Source organism: Salmo trutta, unplaced genomic scaffold (genome assembly GCF_901001165.1).
Source record: "Salmo trutta unplaced genomic scaffold, fSalTru1.1, whole genome shotgun sequence".
NCBI classification, from domain to species: domain Eukaryota; kingdom Metazoa; phylum Chordata; class Actinopteri; order Salmoniformes; family Salmonidae; genus Salmo; species Salmo trutta.
The window spans coordinates 27,973-52,580 of NW_021823178.1; the positions used below are offsets into that span (position 1 = coordinate 27,973).

Below are 24,608 nucleotides of genomic sequence, written 5' to 3' on the forward strand. Positions count from 1 at the left end.
GGAGAGGCCATACATGTGAAAGCATACATGATTCATTTGTAAAAATAACATGTGATCAGGATACTCTATTGCCAGAGTTACCATTATACACTTCAGTATAATACACAGTATAATACACTTCAGTATAATACACAGTATAATGGTAACTTTGTGTGAGTGGTTCTAGTTTTGTAACCATAATTTTTACATTTACATTTGAGTCATTTAGCAGACGCTCTTATCCAGAGCGACTTACAGTAGTGAATGCATACATTTCATTTCATGCATTTTTCTTTTTGTACTGGCCCCCCGTGGGAATCGAACCCACAACCCTGACGTTGCACACACCATGCTGGCGTTGCAAACACCATGCTCTACCAACTCTACCAACGGAGCCACAGGGAAGATAATGTGTGGATTGATAATACTGTATTTCCCCTCAATGACAGCCCAATGTTTTAGGTTCAGAATCATTTGGGATGAGCAACAAGTGTTAAACATAGTAATACAAAACTGTTTAAATTCAAATTCAGTCAAAGTACCATGACAATAACATGAGCTTGAATGCCACGCCTGCATTGCAGAGTCACGACAAGTCCTGGCAAGGCAGAGCAGAGAAGTGTAGCATAGCATTAGGCGTGAGATCATAAGGTATGTGAATGACTGCTGTTGGTAATATGGCCCCCTATTAATCTCCAGAGATCCCCAGCTTTAAAGTAAAACACACATTCTCTCTCTCTCTCTCTCTCTCTCTCTCTCTCTCTCTCTCTCTCTCTCTCTCTCTCTCTCTCTCTCTCTCTCTCTCTCTCTCTCTCTCTCTCTCTCTCTCTCTCTCTCTCTCTCTCTCTCTCTCTCTCTCTCTCTCTCTCACACACACACAAGCACTGGATGTCCTCACCAGCTGTGGCAGACCCCCAAACACCCTTGGGGAATGTATAGAGGAGAGGCAAGGGGGACGTGTAAGGGGGTGGAATTTTGTTCTTCTTATCTTTGACTATATAATATGTGATTCTGTGGCTTGTGTAGTGGTATTTAACAACATACAGTTATATGACAAAACCTTAGGCTCTATATAGCACACATATACAGTGCTCTGTAACAGTCCTAGTCAAAGGTTGCTACTACAGACCACAGGCACACATACACACTAAAAGCTAAAAACACTGCACACTTCATTAACACTCAATGGAGAGTGGTAGAGCAAGGGTAAGAGTGAGAGAGAGAGGGAGAAAGAGAAAGAGGGAAAGCGAGCATAAGTGGGAGGGGTGCTGTCCAGTGGTGTGGTACAGAGAGACAGAGAATTAGTTTTCTGCAGCTGTTTTGAAGAGAGAGAGGGAACGGAGAAAGCGGGTGAGGGAGGAGAGAGGGGAAAAAGACAGCCAACTCATCCGACACTGACAGTGTGCCAAAGAAAGGGAAGAAGAGGGAGCAAAAGCACGGTAAAAGGAGTGGAAGAGAGAGGAGAGAACTACGGGAAAAACTGAGCAGGCTTAAGGGGAGAGACAGAAGGGGAGAGAGAGAGGAGGGTGGAGAGAAACTTAACCTAGAAAAGAAGAGCAAGTTAAAACAGTGAGGCCACCAGCAGCGGTGAACGAGTGAGAGGTAAGAAACTTTTCCAGATTTCTCTGGCTGAATTCAAACTTCATTAAGACCTGATACACTGATAGTTCACTGTACAAGTCTATTTTTGTAGTATGCATTCATATGTTGCTATATATTTCCTCTAGGCGTGGGTGTATGTACTGAGTTATGTGTGACAGCCAAAACGGGGGACAGGGGGAGGAGAGAGAGTGTATGCCAGTGGGGGTGATGGGTACTGTGGTGGGGGAAGAGAGGGTAGACAGGGGGTGAGAGAGTTGGCAGTGGGAGTATGTGCCAGGCTTCAGCATTTCAATAAGTTTCAGAAGATTTACCCTTTCTGCTTTCTCTTGGCGTAGGCTATTTCAAAAATGTTGGACTCCTCCAGAGATTTCTAATAGTTTGACTTGGACAGCACACAGGAATTTCAGATTTTTTTGCATGGTCTGTGATCAACTCAAATCTATGCCAGTAGATGGTAAGTGAGATATTATTGAAATAATACCTTGATTTGGTATGCTCTTATCACTATCTGTACTGATCGGTGTCCTTCACTAGAAAAACGAATCATTGGTTTAGCAGTCGCAGAGGATATATGGATTTAGCAGTCCATCTCGAAGGAATGAAGGGATACCTCTCATTCTCAGAGATTATCAACAGAGAAGGCAACTATTGATAGTTCTTCATCGTGTTCTTCCTCGTGGTCTTCCTCAAGCTAAAATAAAGGTTGAATAAAATAAAGGTTACATTTTAAAACATTCCCGGCATGCTTTAGCCCTGCCCAGAGGGAGAGGATTCAGTGAGGGAACAGGAAGAGGGGTCAAAGGTTAAGAAGGAAATTATTAATTATATATCTGGCCTCCTGTAGTGATAGGGAACAAAATACCCTGTGGGTTGTGTCATCTTCCTGCAGACAGACAGACAGACAGACAGACAGACAGACAGACAGACAGACAGACAGACAGACAGACAGACAGACAGACAGACAGACAGACAGACAGACAGACAGGCAGGCAGACAGAGCGAGCGAGAGACAGAAAGGATCCACACTTTCATCACAGGCCCTCAGTGGAGATGGAGAATCATGTGATAACCCATGAATAGAGGCAGATACAGAAGAATCACTGGATCTGATAGTTGGTCTGACTGAGGGTGGGAGAGATAGAGATATCTGGAAAACAGGCAGAGAAAGATTAGTCTTGTGACAGAGTGGGTTTCGTTACATTCTCTGTAAAATGCCTTGAGAGAGGTTTTATTGTAAGCTGTTTGGGATCATGTGGGTCTGTCTCTAGTTTATATTTGTGTCACTGAGCATGTGAGTCTAGCCTTTTGGGGATTTGTTTTGCAGTTTTAAAGCTAATTTCCTGCAATTCTACACATTTTGTAATGACGTATGCCATGTTAATATGATATCTTAATGAGAATGACTAACAAAATCAATGGGGGCCCCCTGGAGTTTAGGGCCCCTGGATACTTGCCCTACGTGTTTAGATAGCTGGCTAGACTAACTACCTATTAAACAAATTGTTAGCTGTCATGGCTAATTGAGTGACTATCAGTGACTGACATAACAAGAGAACAGTGGAGGCTGGTGGGAGAAGCTATAGGAGGACGGGCTCATTGTAGGAGGACGTCCTCCTATAGCTCCTCCCACAAGCCTCCTCTGCAGCAGAAAAACTGCTGATGTACAACCGCATTTAGAAATTGTACCTGGTGTATTCTTACTCTCTATAGTAGGTTTAGACAATTCTATTTTTTGGGGTCGTGCCCGCTAGCGGTCGAGGGCCCTAAGAAACCTCTTATTCGCTGGAACCGGCACTGTCTGTCTGAGTGCGTGTCTGTAGATTTAGGAGCATGTGAGTTTGTGTGTGTTGTGTGCGTATTGCATGTGTGTCTATGTTTTAATGTTTTCTCTAGGGCGAGAGGGGAAGCCAAGCCCATCAGCAGAGACACAGAGAGGGAGAGAGTAGGAAGACGGGGACAGTGGGGTGACCTTTACCCCCTGTTTATTTTGGGATGGCTCAAGTTTCAAAGCTGGGAATTGTGGGAGAGGGCATTCCATCCTTGCTGGTAGACTCAGGGCCTTAAATGCCAGGCGTGTGAGTATCTGTTTTACTGTATTATACTGATACTGTACCACGCCAGAATAACTCCCTCTCACCTACTGCTAGTTATCAGTCTACCCTGTACACTGTAGAAATTATACTTTGCTTATGCAACACATTTGTCCAATTCTACACTGTAACGGAAAACTGTAATTTATACGGTAATTTGGGGTATTATCAACAACAACAAATTTGTGGGCGGGGAAATAATTGCTGTATTTCTAATGATATTGTAATTCCAAACCACAGAGTACAGTACCATACCGTATCTTTAGAGCACCAAAAACCTTATGACCACTAGTGGGTGCACGGTATTGTTGTTTCTGGCTCATTACCACATATTGAGGCATGCCTTGTAAGATGCTATATTTGTTGCACCCGTGAGTGAGAATGCTGTACCAATTGAACTCGTATGTGGTTACAGTGCTTCATCAATTTAAAATGTATAGGGGACAGATTGGAGTGGCAGCAAGTTGTAGCCCTTTCCTGCAGTCAATGACCAAAGTGCTCCCTTTGGCCTTGTGGGTGAAATGTTATGAATATTTTTTTAATAATATGCTAATTTATCAAGAACATTTTTGAAAAAAGCTATGAAAATATGGTGTTTCTATGTCAAACAGTTTTGTTATATTTCAGTCTTCTGTGATTTACTTTTTAAACATTTCCATTATCTGACATTGTTGTCACGTCCTGACCAGTAAAGGGCCTATTTGTTATTGTAGTTTGGTCAGGACGTGGCAGAGGGTATTTGTTGTACATGTTTTTGGTTATGTGTTTATATAAAGGGTTATTTTGTGTAGAGTGTTTCTGGGTTTAGTGGTGTATCTATGTAGAAAGGGTATTTGATTTAAGTGGTTGGGGTTTATGAGATGTATTTATGTAAGATGGGGTGTTTGATTTAGGTGTTCCGGGTTGTTGGGTATGTTCTTGTATTGTATTTCTAGGGGGCTGGTCTAGTGTTGTATTTCTGTGTTGGCTTGGTGTGGCTCTCAATCAGGAACAGCTGTACATCGTTGTTGCTGATTGAAAGTCATATTTAGGTCGCCTGTTTTCACCTGTTAGTTGGTGGGAGATTGTGCTTGTTTAGCTGTGTGCCTGACAAGACGGTCCAGTTCGTTTTTGTATACGTTTATTGTGTTTCCCCTTCTTCACAAAATAAAAAGATGAGTATATATTTTCCCGCTGCGTCTTGGTCTTGGTCTTTCCCCTACGACACCCGTGACAATTGTACAGGTTTCTTCTTGTTATTAAGCCCATAACCGTGTGTGAGGTTATACTTTTGTTTCAACGTACATTTGTTTAAGACTACCATGTGTGACCCTGATTTAGCCCACTGCAGTAAAAGGTTAAACCTTTAGCATTTTGCCATGTCCTTGGTCTGTTTTGCTCTGTGGTTGCAGCCAGTTTGTGTCACGTCTGTTCGAAGGAGCGGACCAAGATGCAGCGTTTTCGTAGTTCCACATATTTAAACGTGAAACTTAATGCAATACAGAAATAACTTGAAAAATAGGAAAACAACAAACCGTGACGCAGAGAGGACAACACACTACTCAAAAGATAATCACCCACAAGGACAGGTGGGACAAACATCAACTTAAGTATGGCCTCCAATTAGAGACAACGACAACCAGTTACCTCTAATTGGAGGTCATGCCAAACAACAACCCACATACAAATACAACAACTAGAACCTGAACATAGACATACAAAAACAGATCAACACCCCCTGTCACGCCCTGACCACTCTACCATAGAAAATAACAACTTACTATGGTCAGGACGTGACAGTTTGGAAGCCTTTGTTAAGGCCTCCGGAAGTGCATGTGATATAAAACACCAGAAATATGTGTAAACACTTTGCATACTGCAGCAGCCAACCTGCTTGCACCAATCCCTTGTAATTACAGAACAATACTGTGAAATATAAACCCCACCCCTCAGTGAATTTCATTCATTCACAGTTGAAGTGTACTTGCTTTGATATCGTATTTATATTACAGTAGGTATACTACAATATGAAACACAGAATTTTACTTATGACTGAGCTGCCTGTAAGTTACTGTCAAATTCACAGCAACGCCTTTACAGTGTATCTTCTTATCTGTCCAGTTTTATTTATACATGTAACAATCTCTTGAATAAACTTTACTGTGTAGGAAAATATTTATCTCCGACTTTCTAAACCAAACTGGTCTTCATGGATTTCCATCATTGTATTCAACTGACCCCCTGGGTGGTGTAAATCTATGTTGAGAGGTGCACAGAATGTTGAAGGACATAAATGATTTCACTATATATTTTTCTGTTTCAGTGGACAGGATGTCGACTCTCCCTCCTGAGGTTGCCACTGAAGATGCCACCAAACAGAGCTTCTGGATGGTGAGTGTGTGTGTGTGCGTGTGTGTGTGTGCGTGTGTGTGTGCACAGAGAGATGGAGTGAGAGAGATGGAGAAAGACGTAGAGAGGGGGAAGAAACAGACAGGAAAACACAGCAGCACTTAGCCTCAGGATGTCTTGATAACCTTGTACAAGAGATTCCCTTGACAGACAAAACAGTATTGCTGCTCATAGGTCAGTGTGTACAAGGTCTCTCTATCACACTAGGCTGGCTATATGTTGTTTAGCTTCAGATAAATGAAGTTCTGCTTCCCTTTTAGCTGGGACATCATCCATCATTCACCCACCTCTTTACAGACGTATCCTAATCATTACAACGGTATTACTGTTAATAAACAACTCTGAAATGGATTATGACAACTTAATAATACATCATATATGCCATTTAGCAGACGATTTTATCCAAACCAACTTACAGTCATGCGTCCATACATTTTACATATGGGTTGTTGGATGCTTAAGATTTGTATTTAGTTGCAGTGTACAGTGAAGTACTTAAGCTCCGAGCTCCAACAGTGCAGGTGTGAATGAAACAAAAAAACTAAACAATAATAATACTGATAAATATAAATGTCTATTGGGGTCCATAGAGGGAGCAGATAGCCAATATGTTTCTCAAATGAAAAATATATTTGTTTTTAACCATCCTCCATAATGCTCATATCATGATAGGCTGATAAATGTGCTATGGCTATAGCATAGGTTGGTTTGGCTTCTATGCTCCACCAATTGGCTAGTTGCAGCTCCATCCGACTGACCAGTGTCTGCTTCTTCTCTTCCTGTTTGCTGGCCTCCTGGTCATTGCCCCACTTTCATCTCCCCTCTCTCTCTGTAATTTGGGCTGCCTCCTGTTGTGTTGGATGTGTTTCCAGCCCAGTTCCTCTTAGTGCTGTTCTCTGGCCCTCCTCTTCTGGCTGCTGCCTGTCATTGTGAAGTGTTGGGTTGAATATGTGCTCTGGCTCTTATTATGGAGTATAATGGTTGTGTTGTCATAGTTGTTACTAGTTAAGTTCTGTAGAGTGTGTAGAATAGCCATCACTAGAGTGACAGTCCACTGTACTGTCTGATTGATTTGAGTTTATAGGTTCACTTTGTTGTTTCCCCAGCATTTCACATTGTTCTAGTTCTGCCTGTTATGTACACAACTATGCAGCCATTTGATTGCTCTACTGTGTTGGTATGTACATGAAATGTGATTTGTTACAGAGAACCATGTCGGATCTCTGATGACTTGTTTTCTGTGATATACTGTAGTGTTGTGCAGGCTCAGTTGTAGTAGCTGTCTCGGCCTTTGTGATTGGATGGCTGCGGCTAGTTCTGGAGCAGAGCTGTTGGCTTTGGGCAAGATTCCTCAGCTGTTTTCACTTAATTCTCAGAGTCAGTAGAAACCACAACATACACAAAGAGAGAGGGAGGGAACGGGAAGAGGATGACCTAAAGGAGAGACAATTACATAGATATTGTTTGGAAATGTGCCAAGGTGTGTGTACGTATGAGAAAAAGAGAGTGAAAGAGAGCGAGAGAGAGAGAGAGAGAGAGAGAGAGAATATGAATAAAAGTGATCAAACTGAAACAGAGGGGTGAAAATAGAGCCAGGAAAATAATGGAGCGTTTTCCAAACTCCACATCCACAAACACAACTCTGGTAATGTCATTGCCCTCTGTTACTCCATCACTCCCTTTTCATCTGTCCTTTTACTGGCCTGTCTATGGGCCTGTTTTCACCAGCCACACCCCATGGTGCCTTCATTAGGCTTTTACAGAAACCTCAAAACATTAAAATGACTTGTCTAAAGGAAAACAGATCGGCATTAGGATGAGAACAGGTTACAGGTCACGGTGTCGAGAGTGTAGAGAGGAAACAGTAAAATAGTTTTTTAACTGAAAGGAACTTCACTATTCGTGTTAATATCCATTGCTACATTACTACTGTACGTCCAATCTCAAACTTTTCCCTCCCCCTCTTCGTCCTTGTTCACCCTCTCTATTCCCCCCTCCCTCCCTCCCTCCCTCTCGCTCTCTCTGTCCTCCCCCTAGCCTGGGAACTACCAGCGCACGGTGAAGCGCACGGAGGATGCCTTCCAGGCGTGTAATGACATCGTGCTGTGCTTCCAGGAGAGAGCCCGTGTGGAGAGGCAGTACGCTCAGCAGCTCAGCGAGTGGAGCAACAAGTGGAAGCCCCTGGTGGACTCCAGTGAGTACTGCAGCTGAAGAGATTTACTGTTTGCTCACTATGTTCCCTGTTGATACTGTATACCCATCCACTCTCTCTCTCTCTCTCTCTCTTCATCCCTCTCTCTGCTCTCCTCCCTCTACAGGCCCGCTATATGGATCCCTCATGCAGGCGTGGCAGTGTTTCCTCTCCTCCGCCGACCGTCTCGCCGCACTGCACTCGTCCGTGTGTCGCTCCCTGGTTTCGGAGGACGGGGACCGGGTCAGGACCTGGCAGAAAGAGAGCTTCCATAAGAAGCTCTTTGGAGGCTTCAAGGAGTCCCAGGACTTTGGGACTGGCTTCGCACGTGCTCAGAAGCCCTGGGCCAAACGGCTGAAGAAGGTTAGAATACTGTAGATCAAAGAGAGGTCTCTCTAAGACACTATGAATCACCACTTTGAATGGACAATCCCTACTGAGATATTCCCAGACTCAAAGATCATACCTTTCTATAGGGTAGGGCGGAGGTAAATGACTTGTAGGGGTTTGTATGGGAGTCTTCATTGAGTCACTAATATGTCAGCGTTACGTTATGCCCCTCCTCAGCTGGACAAAGCCAGGAGTGCCTTCCATAAAGTGCAGCGTAAGGAGCAGACTGCCAGGGACCGGGAGGTCCACGCCAAGGGCAACCCTGACGTGGCCATCGAGAAACAGAGGAAGATTCAGGAGGAAAGAGAGCTGGCTCAGCAGGAGACGGAGAAAGTAAGTGATAGACAGTAAGAGAATGAAGGAGAGGAGTGAATGTGTGAGTCTGTGTTTGTAATAATGTGTAACTCTCCCTCCAATGCGACACCCCCAGGTGCGAGCCCACTATGAGAAGGTTCTGGAGGAGGTGACCCGCTATGCCCCTCGCTACATGGAGGAGATGGAGTGTATTTTTGACCAATCACAGGAGGAGGAGAGGAAGAGGATCAGCTTCCTCAAACAGGCCTTCCTGTCCGTCCACAGACACCTGGACGTCACCAACAACGAGAGGTAGGCTACACCTGCAGCCAGTCTGTTACTAGGATGGTGTGTGTGGGTGTGTTTGTTGTAGTTGTGTAAATGTCTTTATCTCGTCTCTCACACTCCATTTCTGTCACGCCCCATTCTATCATCCCCCCTCTCTCCCTCCCCTCTGTCTCTCTCCCTTCCCCTCTCTCTCCCTCTCTCTCTCTCCTTCTCCCCCCCCCCTCTCTCCCTCCCTCACTCTCCTTCTCCCCCTCTCTCCCTCCCCCTCTCTCCTTCTCCCTCCTTCTCTCCTTCTCTCCCTCCCCCTCCTCCTCTCCCTCCCTCCCCCTCTCTCCCTCCCCCCTCTCTCTCCCTCCCCCTCTCTCCTCCTCTCTCCCAGTGTGAAGGCTGTGTATAATGAGCTCCACAACACTCTCATGGCCATCAATGAGCAGGACGACCTGCGCTGGTGGAAGAACACCCACGGACCGGGCATGCCCACCGACTGGCCTCAGTTCCAGGTGCAACAAACACACATATACACACTCACACACACAGACACAGCGGGCTAATGGAAGTTAATGGGGCCTAATATAGTGTACTGTAATATGGATTGATGTAGACTTCGGCCCTGTGTTATTGTCAGAGTTAGTCTAATGTAGTGAACAGCGTTACAAGCTAATGCAGCAGACTGTATAACAGTAGCACATGGTCCAACATACTGAGTATAACAACAATGTGACCAGTATTACAGTCTCTGGAGGCTAATATACTGGACCGGTCTGCCTTGTTGTACAATGGGGTCTAATGAAACGTCTCTTTCAGGAGTGGACGCCTGAAAAGAATAGCAAAAAAGGGAAGAAAGAGAAAGAGGTAGAGTCACAGCAAGGCACCATAGAGAGGAGGTAAACATGTCTCCACCTGTCTGTCTTTATTGATTCCTCCTACAGTACAACTCTATCTCAGTGATGTGAAGTGTCTGCTAAATGACTTAAATGTAAATGTAAGTAGTTAGAGGAATTTACGTTACAGTCTTAGTAAGATACAGGAGACATGTAGTACTCACTTCCCATCTCATTATGATGAATCATATAGTTCAGATACTGACTGATGTGTTAATTGCTTGTAGTCAGGGTTAGTGTATGGTTGATTTACACACTCTCTCTCTCTCTCTCTCTCTCTCAGTGTAATGATCGGAGGAGTTAAGGTCAGGGCTCTCTATGACTATGACGGACAGGAGACAGATGAGCTCTCCTTTAAAGCAGGTAGGCCTTCACGCTGTACTTGTCTGTGTGAGTGAGAGAGAGAGAGAGAGAGAGAGAGAGAGAGTCTGTGGTACTCTGTTACTGAATGATATATAATGACCATCCTCCACCTCTCCCCTCCAGGTGAGGAGTTTCTGAAGACTGAGGATGAGGATGACCAGGGCTGGTGTAGAGGGATGAAGGATGGAGGGAGAGAGGGACTCTACCCAGCCAACTATGTAGAGACGGTGTAGTTACACCACTATGTTTGTAAAAATAAATAGATAGAATGAAAATGAAAGTGACTCATTTTGATAAGAAACAAAATGATCCTGAAATGATCCTCAGCTGATGTTTACTGTGTACTGTTCCTTAATGAATCCAGGCTGCATCACATCCGGATGTGATTGGGAGTCCCACAGGGCGGCGCAAAATTGGCCCAGCGTCGTCCGGGTTAGGGTTTGGCCGGGGTAGGCCGTCATTGTAAATAAGAATTTGTTCTTAACTGACTTGCCTAGTTAAATAAAGGTAAAACATTTTTTATGAATAAATAAATAATAATAAATGAAAAAAGTGCCCATGCTATCTGCAGGAAAGCTTTCATCCAAAGAGAATACACTATGGGGATATGATAGCTCTGAATGAACTTTTGGCATACCTACACGGCATTAAATATCCTGGTTTTCTTTTCTTTAAAATATGTTGGAAAATGTTTAATATATTTACCTGAGACACCTATATGAAAGCTATATGATGTATGATGCCTTTTTTGTACAATTTGAGAGCTGCGATGCTGATTCTATAGGTATGTACATGTACTGTACATGTCACCACTTGATGCTGAAGCCATACTCTATGTTTGCTGTTCCTTTAGAGCTAAACTCTCCTGTTCGCTTTAGTGAAACATGTATTTATGTAGAAATAAGTGCTTATCACAGGCTTTAATCATTGATTATTATGAACGGAGTGAAACTTTGACAATGAGCACAATTCATCAATACCTGTAGCCTGATCAGTAATAGTATGAGTAGCAAAGTCTCCTGTAGCCTGTGTGTGTTATAAGAGTACGTAGGACTGTAATAGATCTCCTCTCAGAGGGACTGTAATAGATCTCCTCTCAGAGGGACTGTAATAGATCTCCTCTCAGAGGGACTGTAATAGATCTCCTCTCAGAGGGACTGTAATAGATCTCCTCTCAGAGGGACTGTAATAGATCTCCTCTCAGAGGGACTGTAATAGATCTCCTCTCAGAGGGACTGTAATAGATCTCCTCTCAGAGGGACTGTAATAGATCTCCTCTCAGAGGGACTGTAATAGATCTCCTCTCAGAGGGACTGTAATAGATCTCCTCTCATCGCTTTCTTGATGGCAACTACCCTTAATAGAAACTTTGCCAAAGTGAAGGATAGGATGCCATTTCTGGGCCTGTCCACGTTCTGGTTTTTCTTTTCCATTTCTAAATGTGTGTATATGTAGGTGTATACTATACATGCATGTGTGTGTATATGTGAGTGTGTACTATACATGCATGTGTGTGTATATGTGTGTACTATACATGCATGTGTGTGTATATGTGAGTGTGTACTATACATGCATGTGTGTGTATATGTGTGTACTATACATGCATGTGTGTGTATATGTGAGTGTGTACTATACATACATGTGTGTGTATATGTGAGTGTGTACTATACGTGCATGTGTGTGTAAATGTGAGTGTGTACTATACATGCATGTGTGTGAAAGGTAAGCCTCGGCCCTCATTGTATCTTGTAATAGTATATTTGAGCCTTTCATACTGTAAGTGCCTTTCTAAAGAATAAAATGAAACAAAACAAATGTTGATAACTTTTGTTGCCGTATTCTTGGACAGGAGATGACGAGTGATGACACATTTAAGGATGGTGTTTGTGTTGTTCTACAGTACCCACAGTATCAATGTTTATTTACACATACACTGAAGAGAACAGCTAAATGTACAGTATATGTGTGTGTGTTTGAGTGTATGCTCGTGCGTGTGTGAATGTGTGTATACAAGTGCTTGCAGCCGTGTGTGTGTGTGAATACCATCGGCCTGGGTGTTGAACAGGGCTCTGGAGCATGTTTATGGTGCCACATCAGTAGAGTTGTCAGTCTGAGTGGCAGTCAGACACAGACATCTCTGGCTCCCAAGTGTCTATCACAGACTGTGTCAGAGAGCAGAGTGGAGTAGAGCAGAGTGGAGTAGAGCAGAGTGCAGTAGAGCAGAGTGCAGTAGAGCGAGGCATCCTGGACCTAGTTCAGGTCAATCGCTTCTCTTCATCTGCCTGTGATGTCACCTCTCTCAGCCAGATAGGAAGTGACATCACCATATGGTCAGAATTCAAACACACCACCCATGGCTCTGCATGTTGATGATTCTGTATTCAAAGGACTGCACAAAGTAAGTGGCTCAGCAGTGGAACAAACAGATGGTATCATTGTAATGTGATATGGAATTCAACAGAAATAAAGGCTATGCATGTATTATAGGTAAAACATAAATGGAATGTCTACTGTATATCTAGAACCATGCCATGATTTGTATGTGTCACGCCCTGACCTTAGAGATCCCTTTTATTCTCTATTTGGTTAGGTCAGGGTGTGACTAGGGTGGGCAATCTATGTTTTCCATTTCTTTGTTGGCCGGGTATGGTTCCCAATCAGAGGCAGCTGTCTATCATTGTCTCTGATTGGGGATCATACTTAGGCAGACTTTTTTCCACCTTTAGTTTGTGGGATCTTGATTTTGTATAGCTGCTGTATAGCCTGCAGAACTTTACATTCGTTTTTGTATTTTGCTGTTTTGTCGGTGTTCATTTTAATAAAGTAAAATGTACGCCTACCACGCTGCACCTTGGTCCGATCATTACGACGAACGTAACAGTATGCCACATAGTTTAAAATCTGTTGATTGGTCAAAATGATACCCCACCTGTATGTGGTCATGTGAGTAGGAAGGATGGGTCAAAATGGCTGTGGTGGTGTGAGGAAACAATTAATTAAATGTTTGTTTAAAAGTTTGAAAGTAAAATAGTTGAGTAATTGTGCTGTAAAAACCTGTTTCTTTGAATTATCTTCCTGGGAAAATGTAATCACTGGACTACTCTCATCACCAAGGACTTCCTTTCATCACCAATGACTTCCTTTCATCACCAAGTACTTCCTATCACCCCCAAGGACTTCCTTTCACCCCCAATGACTTCCTTTCATCACCAAGTACTTCCTTTCACCCCCAAGGACTTCCTATCATCACCAAGGACTTTCTATCATCACCAAGGACTTCCTATCACCCCCAAGGACTTCCTGATTATGTTGATTGACTCTCTTGCATTTCCTGTTGGATTTTTGCGAAATTACTCTCATTTTGGTTTGTTACCTTTGAACTCTGGACAACTGAATTTACAGGTGGCTCGATATAGTAGATAGATAGTTGGCCCTCTCCACACTCCCTCACTGTTTCATTGTGAAGGCAAGCAAACATGCATTATTAGCTTGTGTGTCGTGATGGTTTAGACTTGCACAAATACAGTGTGATAGAAACACAACCTAATGATGCCACTTTGAGGGGCGAAGACGCATAAAGGGATACTTCATCCAAATGATGAATTCACCTCATCTTACCTTATCTTAAGGGTGCATAGTAGTCCATGGAACCGAGATAGAATTCAGCAATTTATATTCATTAAGAGAGCTCATTTTATACAGTAAGTGCAATGCCAACACATAACAATTAACACTCACTTGTTTGTCACGGCAATTATGATTGGAAACAGCTCATTTACATGCTAATGGTCCCCTGACATCCATTGAAATTGACGCCAGTGAGCTCTCAAAGACAAACCGGTCAATAGTGTCACCCATTTATCTTAGTCAGGTCAACATGTGGCCAACCACTCTTAGTACATAGTCTCTGCCCTCTGTATTTACTACGAAACAGTCAGACATCACATCTCCTGCCACTCACAGCAGTCACCACGAAGACAGTCAATGGAGAGAGTCAGTTTACAGTGGCTTTACCTCCAGTGTCATATCATTATATCATTTTGCTTAGAAGAGTGATTTGATCCGATCCCTAATGATCTCTTCTGTTTGTGTGGATCCTCCTTCTCTCTGTCTCTCCGTTTCTCTCTCTCTGTCTCGTTCAAATGAAATTCAACTACACTTAATTAATATCCTACACACACCTAGGTAGAAAGATGCACATGCACCCACGGAGACTCATCTGCAGTTCACCAGGCAGCCAACAGAGGGGGCTAAAGGATCAGATTGGCAGTATACAGCAGGCCTGTCTCAAGGAGAAATATGCTCACTGGTGTAGCAGCATATTGGGAAAATGTCTTTATTCCCTCATGTTTCATGTTATGACAAGCAGAACTTTGGGTTGCCATGGAGAGAGCTGCTGGAAAAAAACATAATTAAAAGCCCTGGAACTGGTGTTAGTCTGACTCAGTGCCTGTCTGTCTGCAGATGAATGAGAATGCAAGATGTTTCCTTGAAGGCAAATCGAACGAATGCATGTTTTTATATTGTGTGTATGCATAATGTTCATATAATGCTGAGTGTATGTTAAAGGGAGAGAGGATGTCAATTATGCTGTGTTACTCATATGTCTTCATTGATACAATTCAGTCTAGCAGGGTAAGGTACATAGAAAGTGTATGTGTGTGTGTATTTGTGTGTATGTGTGTGTGTGTGTGGCTGTTGTGTGTCTGTGGGTATCCCTATGTAAACACAGACTGGTGTGTGTAGAAATGACTCACCGTCCCTGTTAGAAAGACACAGAGTAGAGGAGCAGATGAGTGTTCTCCCAGCTTGTCAGTCACACAGCACTCCCAGATGGGCTCTCACATCCTCCCCTGGTCTCTCTCAGATAAACAAACCCCCCCCAGGGGAGAACCTCAATCCCCCTTACGGCCCACAGGGAGATGAAACCCCCAATCCCCCATACGGCCCACAGGAAGATAAAAGCCCCAATCCCCAATACGGCCCACAGGAAGATAAAAGCCCCAATCCCCAATACGGCCCACAGGAAGATAAAAGCCCAATCCCCCATACGGCCCACAGGGAGATGAAACCCCCAATCCCTCCTACGGCCCACAGGGAGATGAAACCCCCAATCACTCCTACGGCCCACAGGGAGATGAAACCCCCAATCCCTCCTACGGCCCACAGGGAGATGAAACCCCCAATCCCTCCTACGGCCCACAGGGAGATGAAACCCCCAATCCCTCCTACGGCCCACAGGGAGATGAAACCCCCAATCCCAATACGGCCCACAGGAAGATAAAAGCCCCAATCCCCCCTACGGCCCACAGGAAGATAAAAGCCCAATCCCCCATACGGCCCACAGGGAGATGAAACCCCCAATCCCTCCTATGGCCCACAGGGAGATGAAACCTCCAATCCCTCCTACGGCCCACAGGGAGATGAAACCCCCAATCCCTCCTACGGCCCACAGGGAGATGAAACCCCCAATCCCTCCTACGGCCCACAGGGAGATGAAACCCCCACTCCCCCCTACGGCCCACAGGGAGATGAAACCCCCAATCAACTCCTACAGCCCACAGGGAGATGAAACCCCCAATCCCCCATTCGGCCCACTGAAAGATAAAACCCCAATCCCCCCTCTGACCCACAGGAAGGACGACCAGGGGGCGGGCGAGAGGACCAGAAGATGGGGAAGAGGGCCTACTCACACTAGAGGGTCAGCTCAGGAGAAAGGGGGAAGGCTCTCTGGCTCGCTTGGCCTCTGTGTGCATCCATTTTCATTTTAAACTGGCCTAAAATAATGAGCAATCAAGAAGATGGTTATTCTAGCATTTCAATTAGCCTAATTAAAGAGAGGGCAGCAGGCCACTGAATAGAATGGCTAACACTACGGTGTGTGTGTGTGCAGTACGTCTGTGTGTGTGTGTGTGTGCAGTACGTCTGTGTGTGTGTGTGTGTGTGTCTGTGTGTGTGTGTGTGTGCAGTACGTCTGTGTGTGTGTGTGCAGTACGTCTGTGTGTGTGTGTGCAGTACGTCTGTGTGTGTGTGTGTGTGTGTCTGTGTGTGTGTGTGTGCAGTACGTCTGTGTGTGTGTGTGCAGTACGTCTGTGTGTGTGTGTGTGTGTGTGTGTGTGTGTGTGTGTGTGTGTGTGTGTGTGTGTGTGTGTGTGTGTGTGTGTGTGTGTGTGTGTGTGTGTGTGTGTGTGTGTGTGTGCAGTACGTCTGTGTGTGTGTGTGTGTGTGTGTGTGTGTGTGTGTGTGTGTGCAGTACGTCTGTGTGTGTGTGTCTGTGAACGTGTTTAATTCTGCATGAATAGTAAAATAACAAAAATTGAACCAACTGGGGACATTTTGTTAGTCCCCACAAAGCCAACTGCTATTTATAGGGGGTTAACGTTTAGAATTAGTGTTAGAATTAGGTTTAGGAGCTAGGGATAGGATTAGGGTTAGGGTTAACGTTAGGGTAAGGGTTAGGGTTAGGGTTAGGGTAAGGGTTAGGGGTTAGGGTTAACGTTAGGGATAGGATTAGGGTTAGGGTTAACGTTAGGGTAAGGGTAAGGGTTAGGGGTTAGGGTTAGGGTAAGGGTTAGGGGTTAGGGTTAACGTTAGGGATAGGATTAGGGTTAGGGTTAACGTTAGGGTTAGGGTTAGGGTTAACGTTAGGGATAGGATTAGGGTTAGGGTTAACGTTAGGGTAAGGGTTAGGGTTAGGGTTAACGTTAGGGACAGGATTAGGGTTAGGGTTAACGTTAGGGTTAGGGTATGGGTTAGGGGTTAGGGTTAACGTTAGGGATAGGATTAGGGTTAGGGTTAACGTTAGGGTAAGGGTTAGGGTTAACGTTAGGGTTAGGGTAAGGGTTAGGGGTTAGGGTTAACGTTAGGGATAGGATTAGGGTTAGGGTTAACGTTAGGGTAAGGGTTAGGGGTTAGGGTTAGGGTAAGGGTTAGGGGTTAGGGTTAACGTTAGGGATAGGATTAGGGTTAGGGTTAACGTTAGGGTTAGGGTTAACGTTAGGGATAGGATTAGGGTTAGGGTTAACGTTAGGGTAAGGGTTAGGGTTAACGTTAGGGACAGGATTAGGGTTAGGGTTAACGTTAGGGTTAGGGTATGGGTTAGGGTTAACGTTAGGGTTAGGGTATGGGTTAGGGTTAGGGTTAACATTAGGGTTAGGGTAAGGGTTAGGGTAAGGGTATGGGTAAGGGTAAGGGTTAGGGTTAGGGTTAGGGTAGAGGGTAAGGGTTAGGGTAAGGGTAAGGGTTAGGGTTAGGGTAAGGGTAAGGGTTAGGGTAGAGGGTAAGGGTTAGGGTTAGGGTAGAGGGTAAGGGTAAGGGTAAGGGTAAGGGTTAGGGTTAGGGTTAGGGTTAGGGTTAGGGTAAGGGTTAGGGTAGAGGGTAAGGGTTAGGGTAAGGGTAAGGGTTAGGGTAAGGGTAAGGGTAAGGGTTAGGGTAAGGGTAAGGGTAAGGGTTAGGGTAGAGGGTAAGGGTTAGGGTAAGGGTAAGGGTTAGGGTTAGGGTTAGGGTAAGGGTTAGGGTTAGGGTAAGGGTAAGGGTTAGGGTAAGGGTAAGGGTAAGGGTAAGGGTTAGGGTTAGGGTAGAGGGTAAGGGTTAGGGTTAGGGTAAGGGTAAGGGTTAGGGTAAGGGTAAGGGTAAGGGTTAGGGTTAGGGTTAGGGTAGAGGGTAAGGGTTAGGGTAAGGGTAAGGGTTAGGGTAAGGGTTAGGGTTAGGGTAGAGGGTAAGGGTTAGGGTTAGGGTAAGGGTAAGGGTAAGGGTTAGGGTAAGGGTAAGGGTAAGGGTAAGGGTAAGGGTTAGGGTTAGGGTTAGGGTAGAGGGTAAGGGTTAGGGTAAGGGTAAGGGTTAGGGTTAGGGTAAGGGTAAGGGTTAGGGTTAGGGTTAGGGTAAGGGTAAGGGTATGGGTTAGGGTAAGGGTTAGGGGTTAGGGAACATTTTTAATGGGACTGAATTGTGTTTCCCCACAAGGTTAGTTATACAACACTGTGTGTGGGTGTGTGTGTACATGTGTGTGTGTGTCTACGTGTGCGTCAGTGTGTTTGAAATACACTCTGAAGGGATTGAATTCCTGCATCACCAGTCAGATTGAGAAATTAACCCCTTTCTACCCAAATCTCTCCCTCCATTCATAGCCCAGAACGTAAGTTATAACCTCAATACCAACACCAGATCCCAGAACAAATCCTCTCTTAACTCCAGTTTAACAAACACAATTTACCCCAATCTGTTGCTGATCCTAGAACAGTTGGTTGATAACATCCTGTTTCTTTCTACACCAGACTGAGCCCCAGAAAGGCCCAGGCAGCCATGCAGAAGGGGCTGGCAGTGAGAGAGTTAACTGTAACTTCAGCATCTCGTCTGCTCTGACAGTGAGAGAGTTAACTGTAACTTCTGCATCTCGTCTGCTCTGACAGTGAGAGAGTTAACTGTAACTTCAGCATCTCGTCTGCTTTGACAGTGAGAGAGTTAACTGTAACTTCAGTATCTCGTCTGCTCTGACAGTGAGAGAGTGAACTGTAACTTCAGCATCTCGTCTACTCTGACAGTGAGAGAGTGAACTGTAATTTCAGCATCTCATCTGCTCTGGCAGTGAGAGAGTTAACTGTAACTTCAGCATCTCGTCTGCTCTGACAGTGAGAGAGTGAACTGTAACTTCAGCATCTCGTCTGCTCTGACAGTGAGAGAGTGAACTGTAATTTCAGCATCTCGTCTACTCCGACAGTGAGAGAGTGAACTGTAACTTCAGCATCTCGTCTGCTCCGGCAGTGAGAGAGTGAACTGTAACTTCAGCATCTCGTCTGCTCCGACCGTGAGAGAGTGAACTGTAACTTCAGCATCTCGTCTGCTCCGACAGTGAGAGAGTGAACTGTAACTTCAGCATCTCGTCTGCTCCGACAGTGAGAGAGTGAACTGTAACTTCAGCATCTCGTCTGCTCCGACAGTGAGAGAGTGAACTGTAACTTCAGCATCTCGTCTGCTCTGACAGTGAGAGAGTGAACTGTAACTTCAGCATCTCGTCTGCTCCGACAGTGAGAGCCAGATGGTCATGTAGAACACTCACAGTGACATGAGCGAACACAGCTCCCTCTGCTGGAGCTCCCGCACGCACACACACACACACACACACACACACACACACACACACACACATGAACGCAAGAACTCACGCGCGCATGCGAGAAGCACACACACACGCACGCATGCATGCACACACTCGTTAACATAAATGCAAATGGTACACGCACTAACACATTTCCTACAGCTTTCTTTCCACGGTTCCCTGGTCGTTTCTTCTTTCATTAGTCACCCCTTTCATCCTCTCTTTTTTCTCTTCCTCTCTCTCTCTCTCTCTCTCTCTCTCTTGCGCTCTCTCTCTCTCTCTCTCTTCACGTCCCTGTGCTCCTCGTTTCAGTCTGCTGGTCAGAGTTAATTGGCTGCTGTCTAATTGCTGCTCATTAGCTTGAGTAACCAAACATTTAAAACAGCAACAAATCCTCCTCTTTCTCTCTCTCTCTCTCTTTCGCTCTCTCTGAGTGTTTTATTCCCAGTCCCCCAATTCCCCCTCTTTCATTCTGTCTGTCTTCCTCCACATAGCCCCCCATTTGTTTATGTGTTCATCCTCGGCCTGTTTTTCTGCCACACCCCTCATAGACAAAAACACACACGCACCCATATTCCCTCTCTTCCGTTCCCTCCCCCTACCCTGTTGGCATTTTGTCAGGGTCTGTTTGTTTCGGTTGCCCTCAGTCTCCCCCACCACCGTATACCCTCTTTAATCTGTCTTAGAAAAACCTCTGGAGTTGAATTCCTTCCTCAGAGCAGAGTGCTTTACTGGCATGGCAGCCAAATCCATACACAAAGAGTGCATCAAGCTTTAAAACGGACATGTCAACAGCGGAGCAGTTTAGCCAAAGTGACGTGATATATAGAGCATACTGTATCACCGAGGAGGAAAAACGCCTCTATCAACAGAAAGACTGCTGCTGCCACTGCTACTGTGGGTGTCTCCAGGGGGTGAGACGTGTGTGTAGAGAAATAGGATTTTGATTACACAATCTCACAGACACACACGTCTCACCGCACACATGCACGCACATGTGCCCAGGCACACACTCACACATGCAAACATCCAGGAATCTGGACCTATGATAATGAAGTTTGGGCATTGGTTTGGAATGTGCTAAATTACAAGTTAGGAGTCTGTTCTGTTCTAAGGACTGGTCATAGAACTTCACTGGCCTCTCTCTTGCCAGTCTTCAAACACGTCTGTCAGGGACACGTCACAGACCCACACAAGATGAGTCATTTACATTTCCTTCCATTTAACACCTTCATTTCAAAATGTACATCTATATTTCAATGTGACTTTAACGATGACACATGACTTCTAATGACATGAAGGAATGAGAAAGTAAAGACCAGGGACAGAGATGGATAGAATGGAAGGATGAAGGAAGAAAGAGGCAGAGAAAGAAGATAAACAGGGAGAGAGAGCGTAAAGGGGGGTGACGACTAAAGAGAGAGAACAGAATAGAGGGAAAGGGATTAGGAGGCAGAGGGGGGAGTCACATCAAGGAAATGAAAAGCAAGGGAAGGAGAAAGAGAGGTGTGGGCGACTCGCCCTGAGAGACGGTAGTCATGGTAACATATGAAAATGAAGGGATGAAAGATGAATAGAGACTTTTGGTAAGAGAGGGCAAATACATAAAAACATAGCTGCTAATTAAATGTCACACTAAAAGTAAATGCAGAGCAGTTACTAAATGGACACAGATTCAAATGATGGTGATGACTCTCCCTCTCTCCTATCTCCCTCTCTCCTATCTCTTTATATGGTGGCATGTCTGACCTGTAGTCAGCTGGGATCACACACCATCTAGGGTCAAGGGGACAGGGTCAGGGATCAACATGACAGATCCCTCCCAAATCTTGAATATGTCAATAAACAGATCTTGAGAAAAGGAATGAACAGGATAGACCCTTAAAGACGAGTGTGTATGTGTGGGTGTGCGATCAATAAGGCCAGTATTTCATGGTAAGTGTGTATGTGTGGGTGTGTGATCAATAAGGCCAGTATTTCATGGTAAGTGTGTATGTGTGGGTGTGCCATCAATAAGGCCAGTATTTCATGGTAAGTGTGTATGTGTGGGTGTGCCATCAATAAGGCCAGTATTTCATGGTAAGTGTGTATGTGTGGGTGTGCGATCAATAAGGCCAGTATTTCATGGTAAGTGTGTATGTGTGGGTGTGCGATCAATAAGGCCAGTATTTCATGGTAAGTGTGTATGTGTGGGTGTGCGATCAATAAGGCCAGTATTTCATGGTAAGTGTGTATGTGTGGGTGTGCAATCAATAAGGCCAGTATTTCATGGTAAGTGTGTATGTGTGGGTGTGCAATCAATAAGGCCAGTATTTCATGGTAAGTGTGTGTTTGTGTGCGTGTGCTCTTAAAGGGGAAGATAAGTGTCATGCCAGTGCTTGTTCTAAAAGCGACACAGTCTCAGTTTGGACAGTGGCTGCTGCTGTAGGCCAGGCTTTTAGTTTCTCTCTTCTCAATCCCATTTGCAGCCAACATTTTCTCTTCTACTCTACTTGTCCTCTTCCTATCTCACTTTTATATCCACTATGTCTGTTTCTGACCTGTCCTTTCACATTCTGTCTCTCTCCTCACCTCTCTCGCACTGTATCATCCCTGTCTTCTTTCATCCTCTCTCAGCCTCTCTCTCGCTCTGTGCTCTGCAGTGACAGTTAACAGAGGCAGCTGTTTACCGTCATTTATACGTCAGTCATCCCTCGCTCTGGGGGTTCTCCAATCGGACTCTCTCTCTCTCCGTCCACCATCACCCTCTTTTCCTCTCTGTCATCAGATGATCAGGAGAGAAGTAATTATGACTTATTATGACTGTCTGTGATCAGATGATTAGGAGAAGCAATTATGACTTATTATGACGGTCTGTGATCAGATGACCAGGAGAGAAGTAATGATGACTTATTATGACTGTCTGTGATCAGATGACCAGGAGAGAAGTAATGATGACTTATTATGACTGTCTGTGATCAGATGACCAGGAGAGAAGTAAAGATTACTTATTATGACTGTCTGTGATCAGATGATCAGGAGAGAAGTAATTATGACTTATTATGACGGTCTGTGATCACTTGGAAGTATTAATTCCACACATATAATTATGGTAGAAATGTGAGAATTTCCCTGTTAATACTAGAATATTTACTGTACATAACATAGGATACAGTACGGCCAGTAAGATGCTATTACTCAGCTATTTTCAGCTATAGTGATCAAAGAGGGTTATCATTATCAGTGTTAGTCAAGCCAAAGTCTCTTGTCCCAAAAACAACCATCCTCATTGAGGTGTATCTGCATAAAGTCATACAGCATCATATCTGATGTCAGCCCAAGAAGTTGGCATGTTCCTTCAGTCCATCAGCCATGGCTCCTGGCTGAGTATTCTGATTATTTGACCTAAAAAACATTATGTCCCTTGATAGCTTGCAATGCTGAGATGTGCTTAAAATCCGTATTTCGACTGTAGGCTGGGAATCCTAGAGGAAAACAGTCCTTATATAGCCTGGCCTACACTTTATTTCAACTGCCTGTATCAATAATGTGTAGATACATTTATTTGAGACAGCAGGCATTGCCATCTAGGCAGCTTCTACGGGCCTAGTCCAGCCAAAGGACAAGGCAGTTGTGATTTTCTACAGTAAACACATTTTCAACCGTAAATGAAATCAAAAGGAAAGGGTAATCATAAATACAATGCAGTCTACAATTAACACGGTAGGTAGTAACCCCATAATAAGCCTACCGTGAATAACTTGCAGATTGAGAGAGATGACTTGACTTACTACATAACTTGAAATGGCCGGTAGCCTACGTAATGAGGCGTAGTCACTCACAGCCTCAAATTATGCGATGTCTAAACTTATTCTAGTAAGATCTCGTGGGCTGCCCACGGGTTGACAAAGATTAGCAACGCCACATATAGGCTACAATGGAATGCTTCCCACTACAGTTGCCAACATTGCTACAGTTTTCAATTATTTTGGTGTTGGTGTTGTGTTACGTCGTTAGATAGGCCTACAGTACACAAATGAAGGGAAATTATATTATCACGAAACCATGATTTGATCCTAACGAGGTGCTGCGCGCTATCACTCGTCCGGACACCATGGCACATACGCCGTGTCCCTTTGGCGGTGGGCCGAGCCACAGTGGTCTGTCCCCATCACACCACGCGTCTCCTCGCCTCCAGCAACACCCCCTCTCCTCCTCACACACTGCCTCTACCTTCCCCTCCCATCCCCGGGCTCTGCTCGGCTCTCTCTCCCCTCTCTACCACACATATACATCAGTATGTCTTTAGCACGGGTAGCGCGATACAGTCAGCGAGCGGAGAAGGAGCCTGTTTAGTATTCCGAGCACAGGGGAAAGAGAGGGAGGGAGGGGAGAGTGAAATAGATAGAAAAAACGAGGGTGAGAAGACAGAAAACACATTCCAAGACAAGAAAATAGGAAAGAATGAGAGGGGAGCGGAGAGATACCATATTGTTCATTTCTCCCTCTCAGTCTACCCCTCCGTCGTATCCTTCCATCCCAGGTGCAGTATTTGAGCCCATTTTCCTGTCTTGGGGTAGAGGGCGGGATGTTGATTTTTAACGCGTCGCATCTGAAAAAACAGGCTGGTGTTTGGATGAAAAGGGCAGGTAGGAGAGAGAGCAGTCTCGGATACAACATAGAAGTATGATGATATTTCATTGTTGTCATATTAATACACGCCTATGTGTCGTTATATAGGTTAGGCTACTCACCATAATATCCTGTGTGATCTTGTGTCATGTATGTGTCATCTTGTGTCATGTATACTATGGCTATGTGCCACCTAACAGACTGTATGCCTGTCCGGTTCAAACATACATTTTATGCATATTTTGTGCAGTGATGTGCGAATGTAATCTATTCTAATTTAATGTATAGCCCATTGGTTCGAGCGTTATGGCATGCATATAGTAGCCTATTTAGGTTATCTCACGCGCAAGTGTGCAGTGTGCACAGCATTTTTGTGGGTTTATATGTTTGTCGGGATGTAAGCAACTGCTCTCAGATAAATCCAACTTTTGAATGCA

The 24,608-nt window shown here is 44.7% G+C and overlaps 1 protein-coding gene across 3 annotated transcripts; it reads left to right on the forward strand.

Moving 5' to 3' along the window:
- The first annotated feature begins 1,242 nt into the window (after positions 1-1,242).
- On the forward strand, positions 1,243-10,741 carry LOC115189518 (protein kinase C and casein kinase substrate in neurons protein 3). Of its 3 annotated transcripts, none has more exons than XM_029748139.1 (10): positions 1,243-1,581; positions 5,974-6,041; positions 8,097-8,253; positions 8,378-8,613; positions 8,818-8,973; positions 9,071-9,246; positions 9,602-9,722; positions 10,027-10,106; positions 10,387-10,466; positions 10,590-10,741. In XM_029748139.1, the coding sequence occupies exons 2-10, from the start codon at positions 5,982-5,984 to the stop codon at positions 10,697-10,699; spliced, it is 1,176 nt and encodes a 391-aa protein (XP_029603999.1). In that variant the 5' UTR covers positions 1,243-1,581; positions 5,974-5,981; the 3' UTR covers positions 10,700-10,741. The 3 variants fall into 3 exon arrangements, 2 of the variants coding, with proteins under 2 accessions (XP_029603999.1, XP_029603998.1); XR_003876930.1 differs by lacking the exon at positions 1,243-1,581 and adding an exon at positions 1,818-2,035 and having other exon boundaries at positions 10,027-10,074; XM_029748138.1 differs by lacking the exon at positions 1,243-1,581 and adding an exon at positions 1,818-2,035.
- Positions 10,742-24,608: the final 13,867 nt, after the last annotated feature.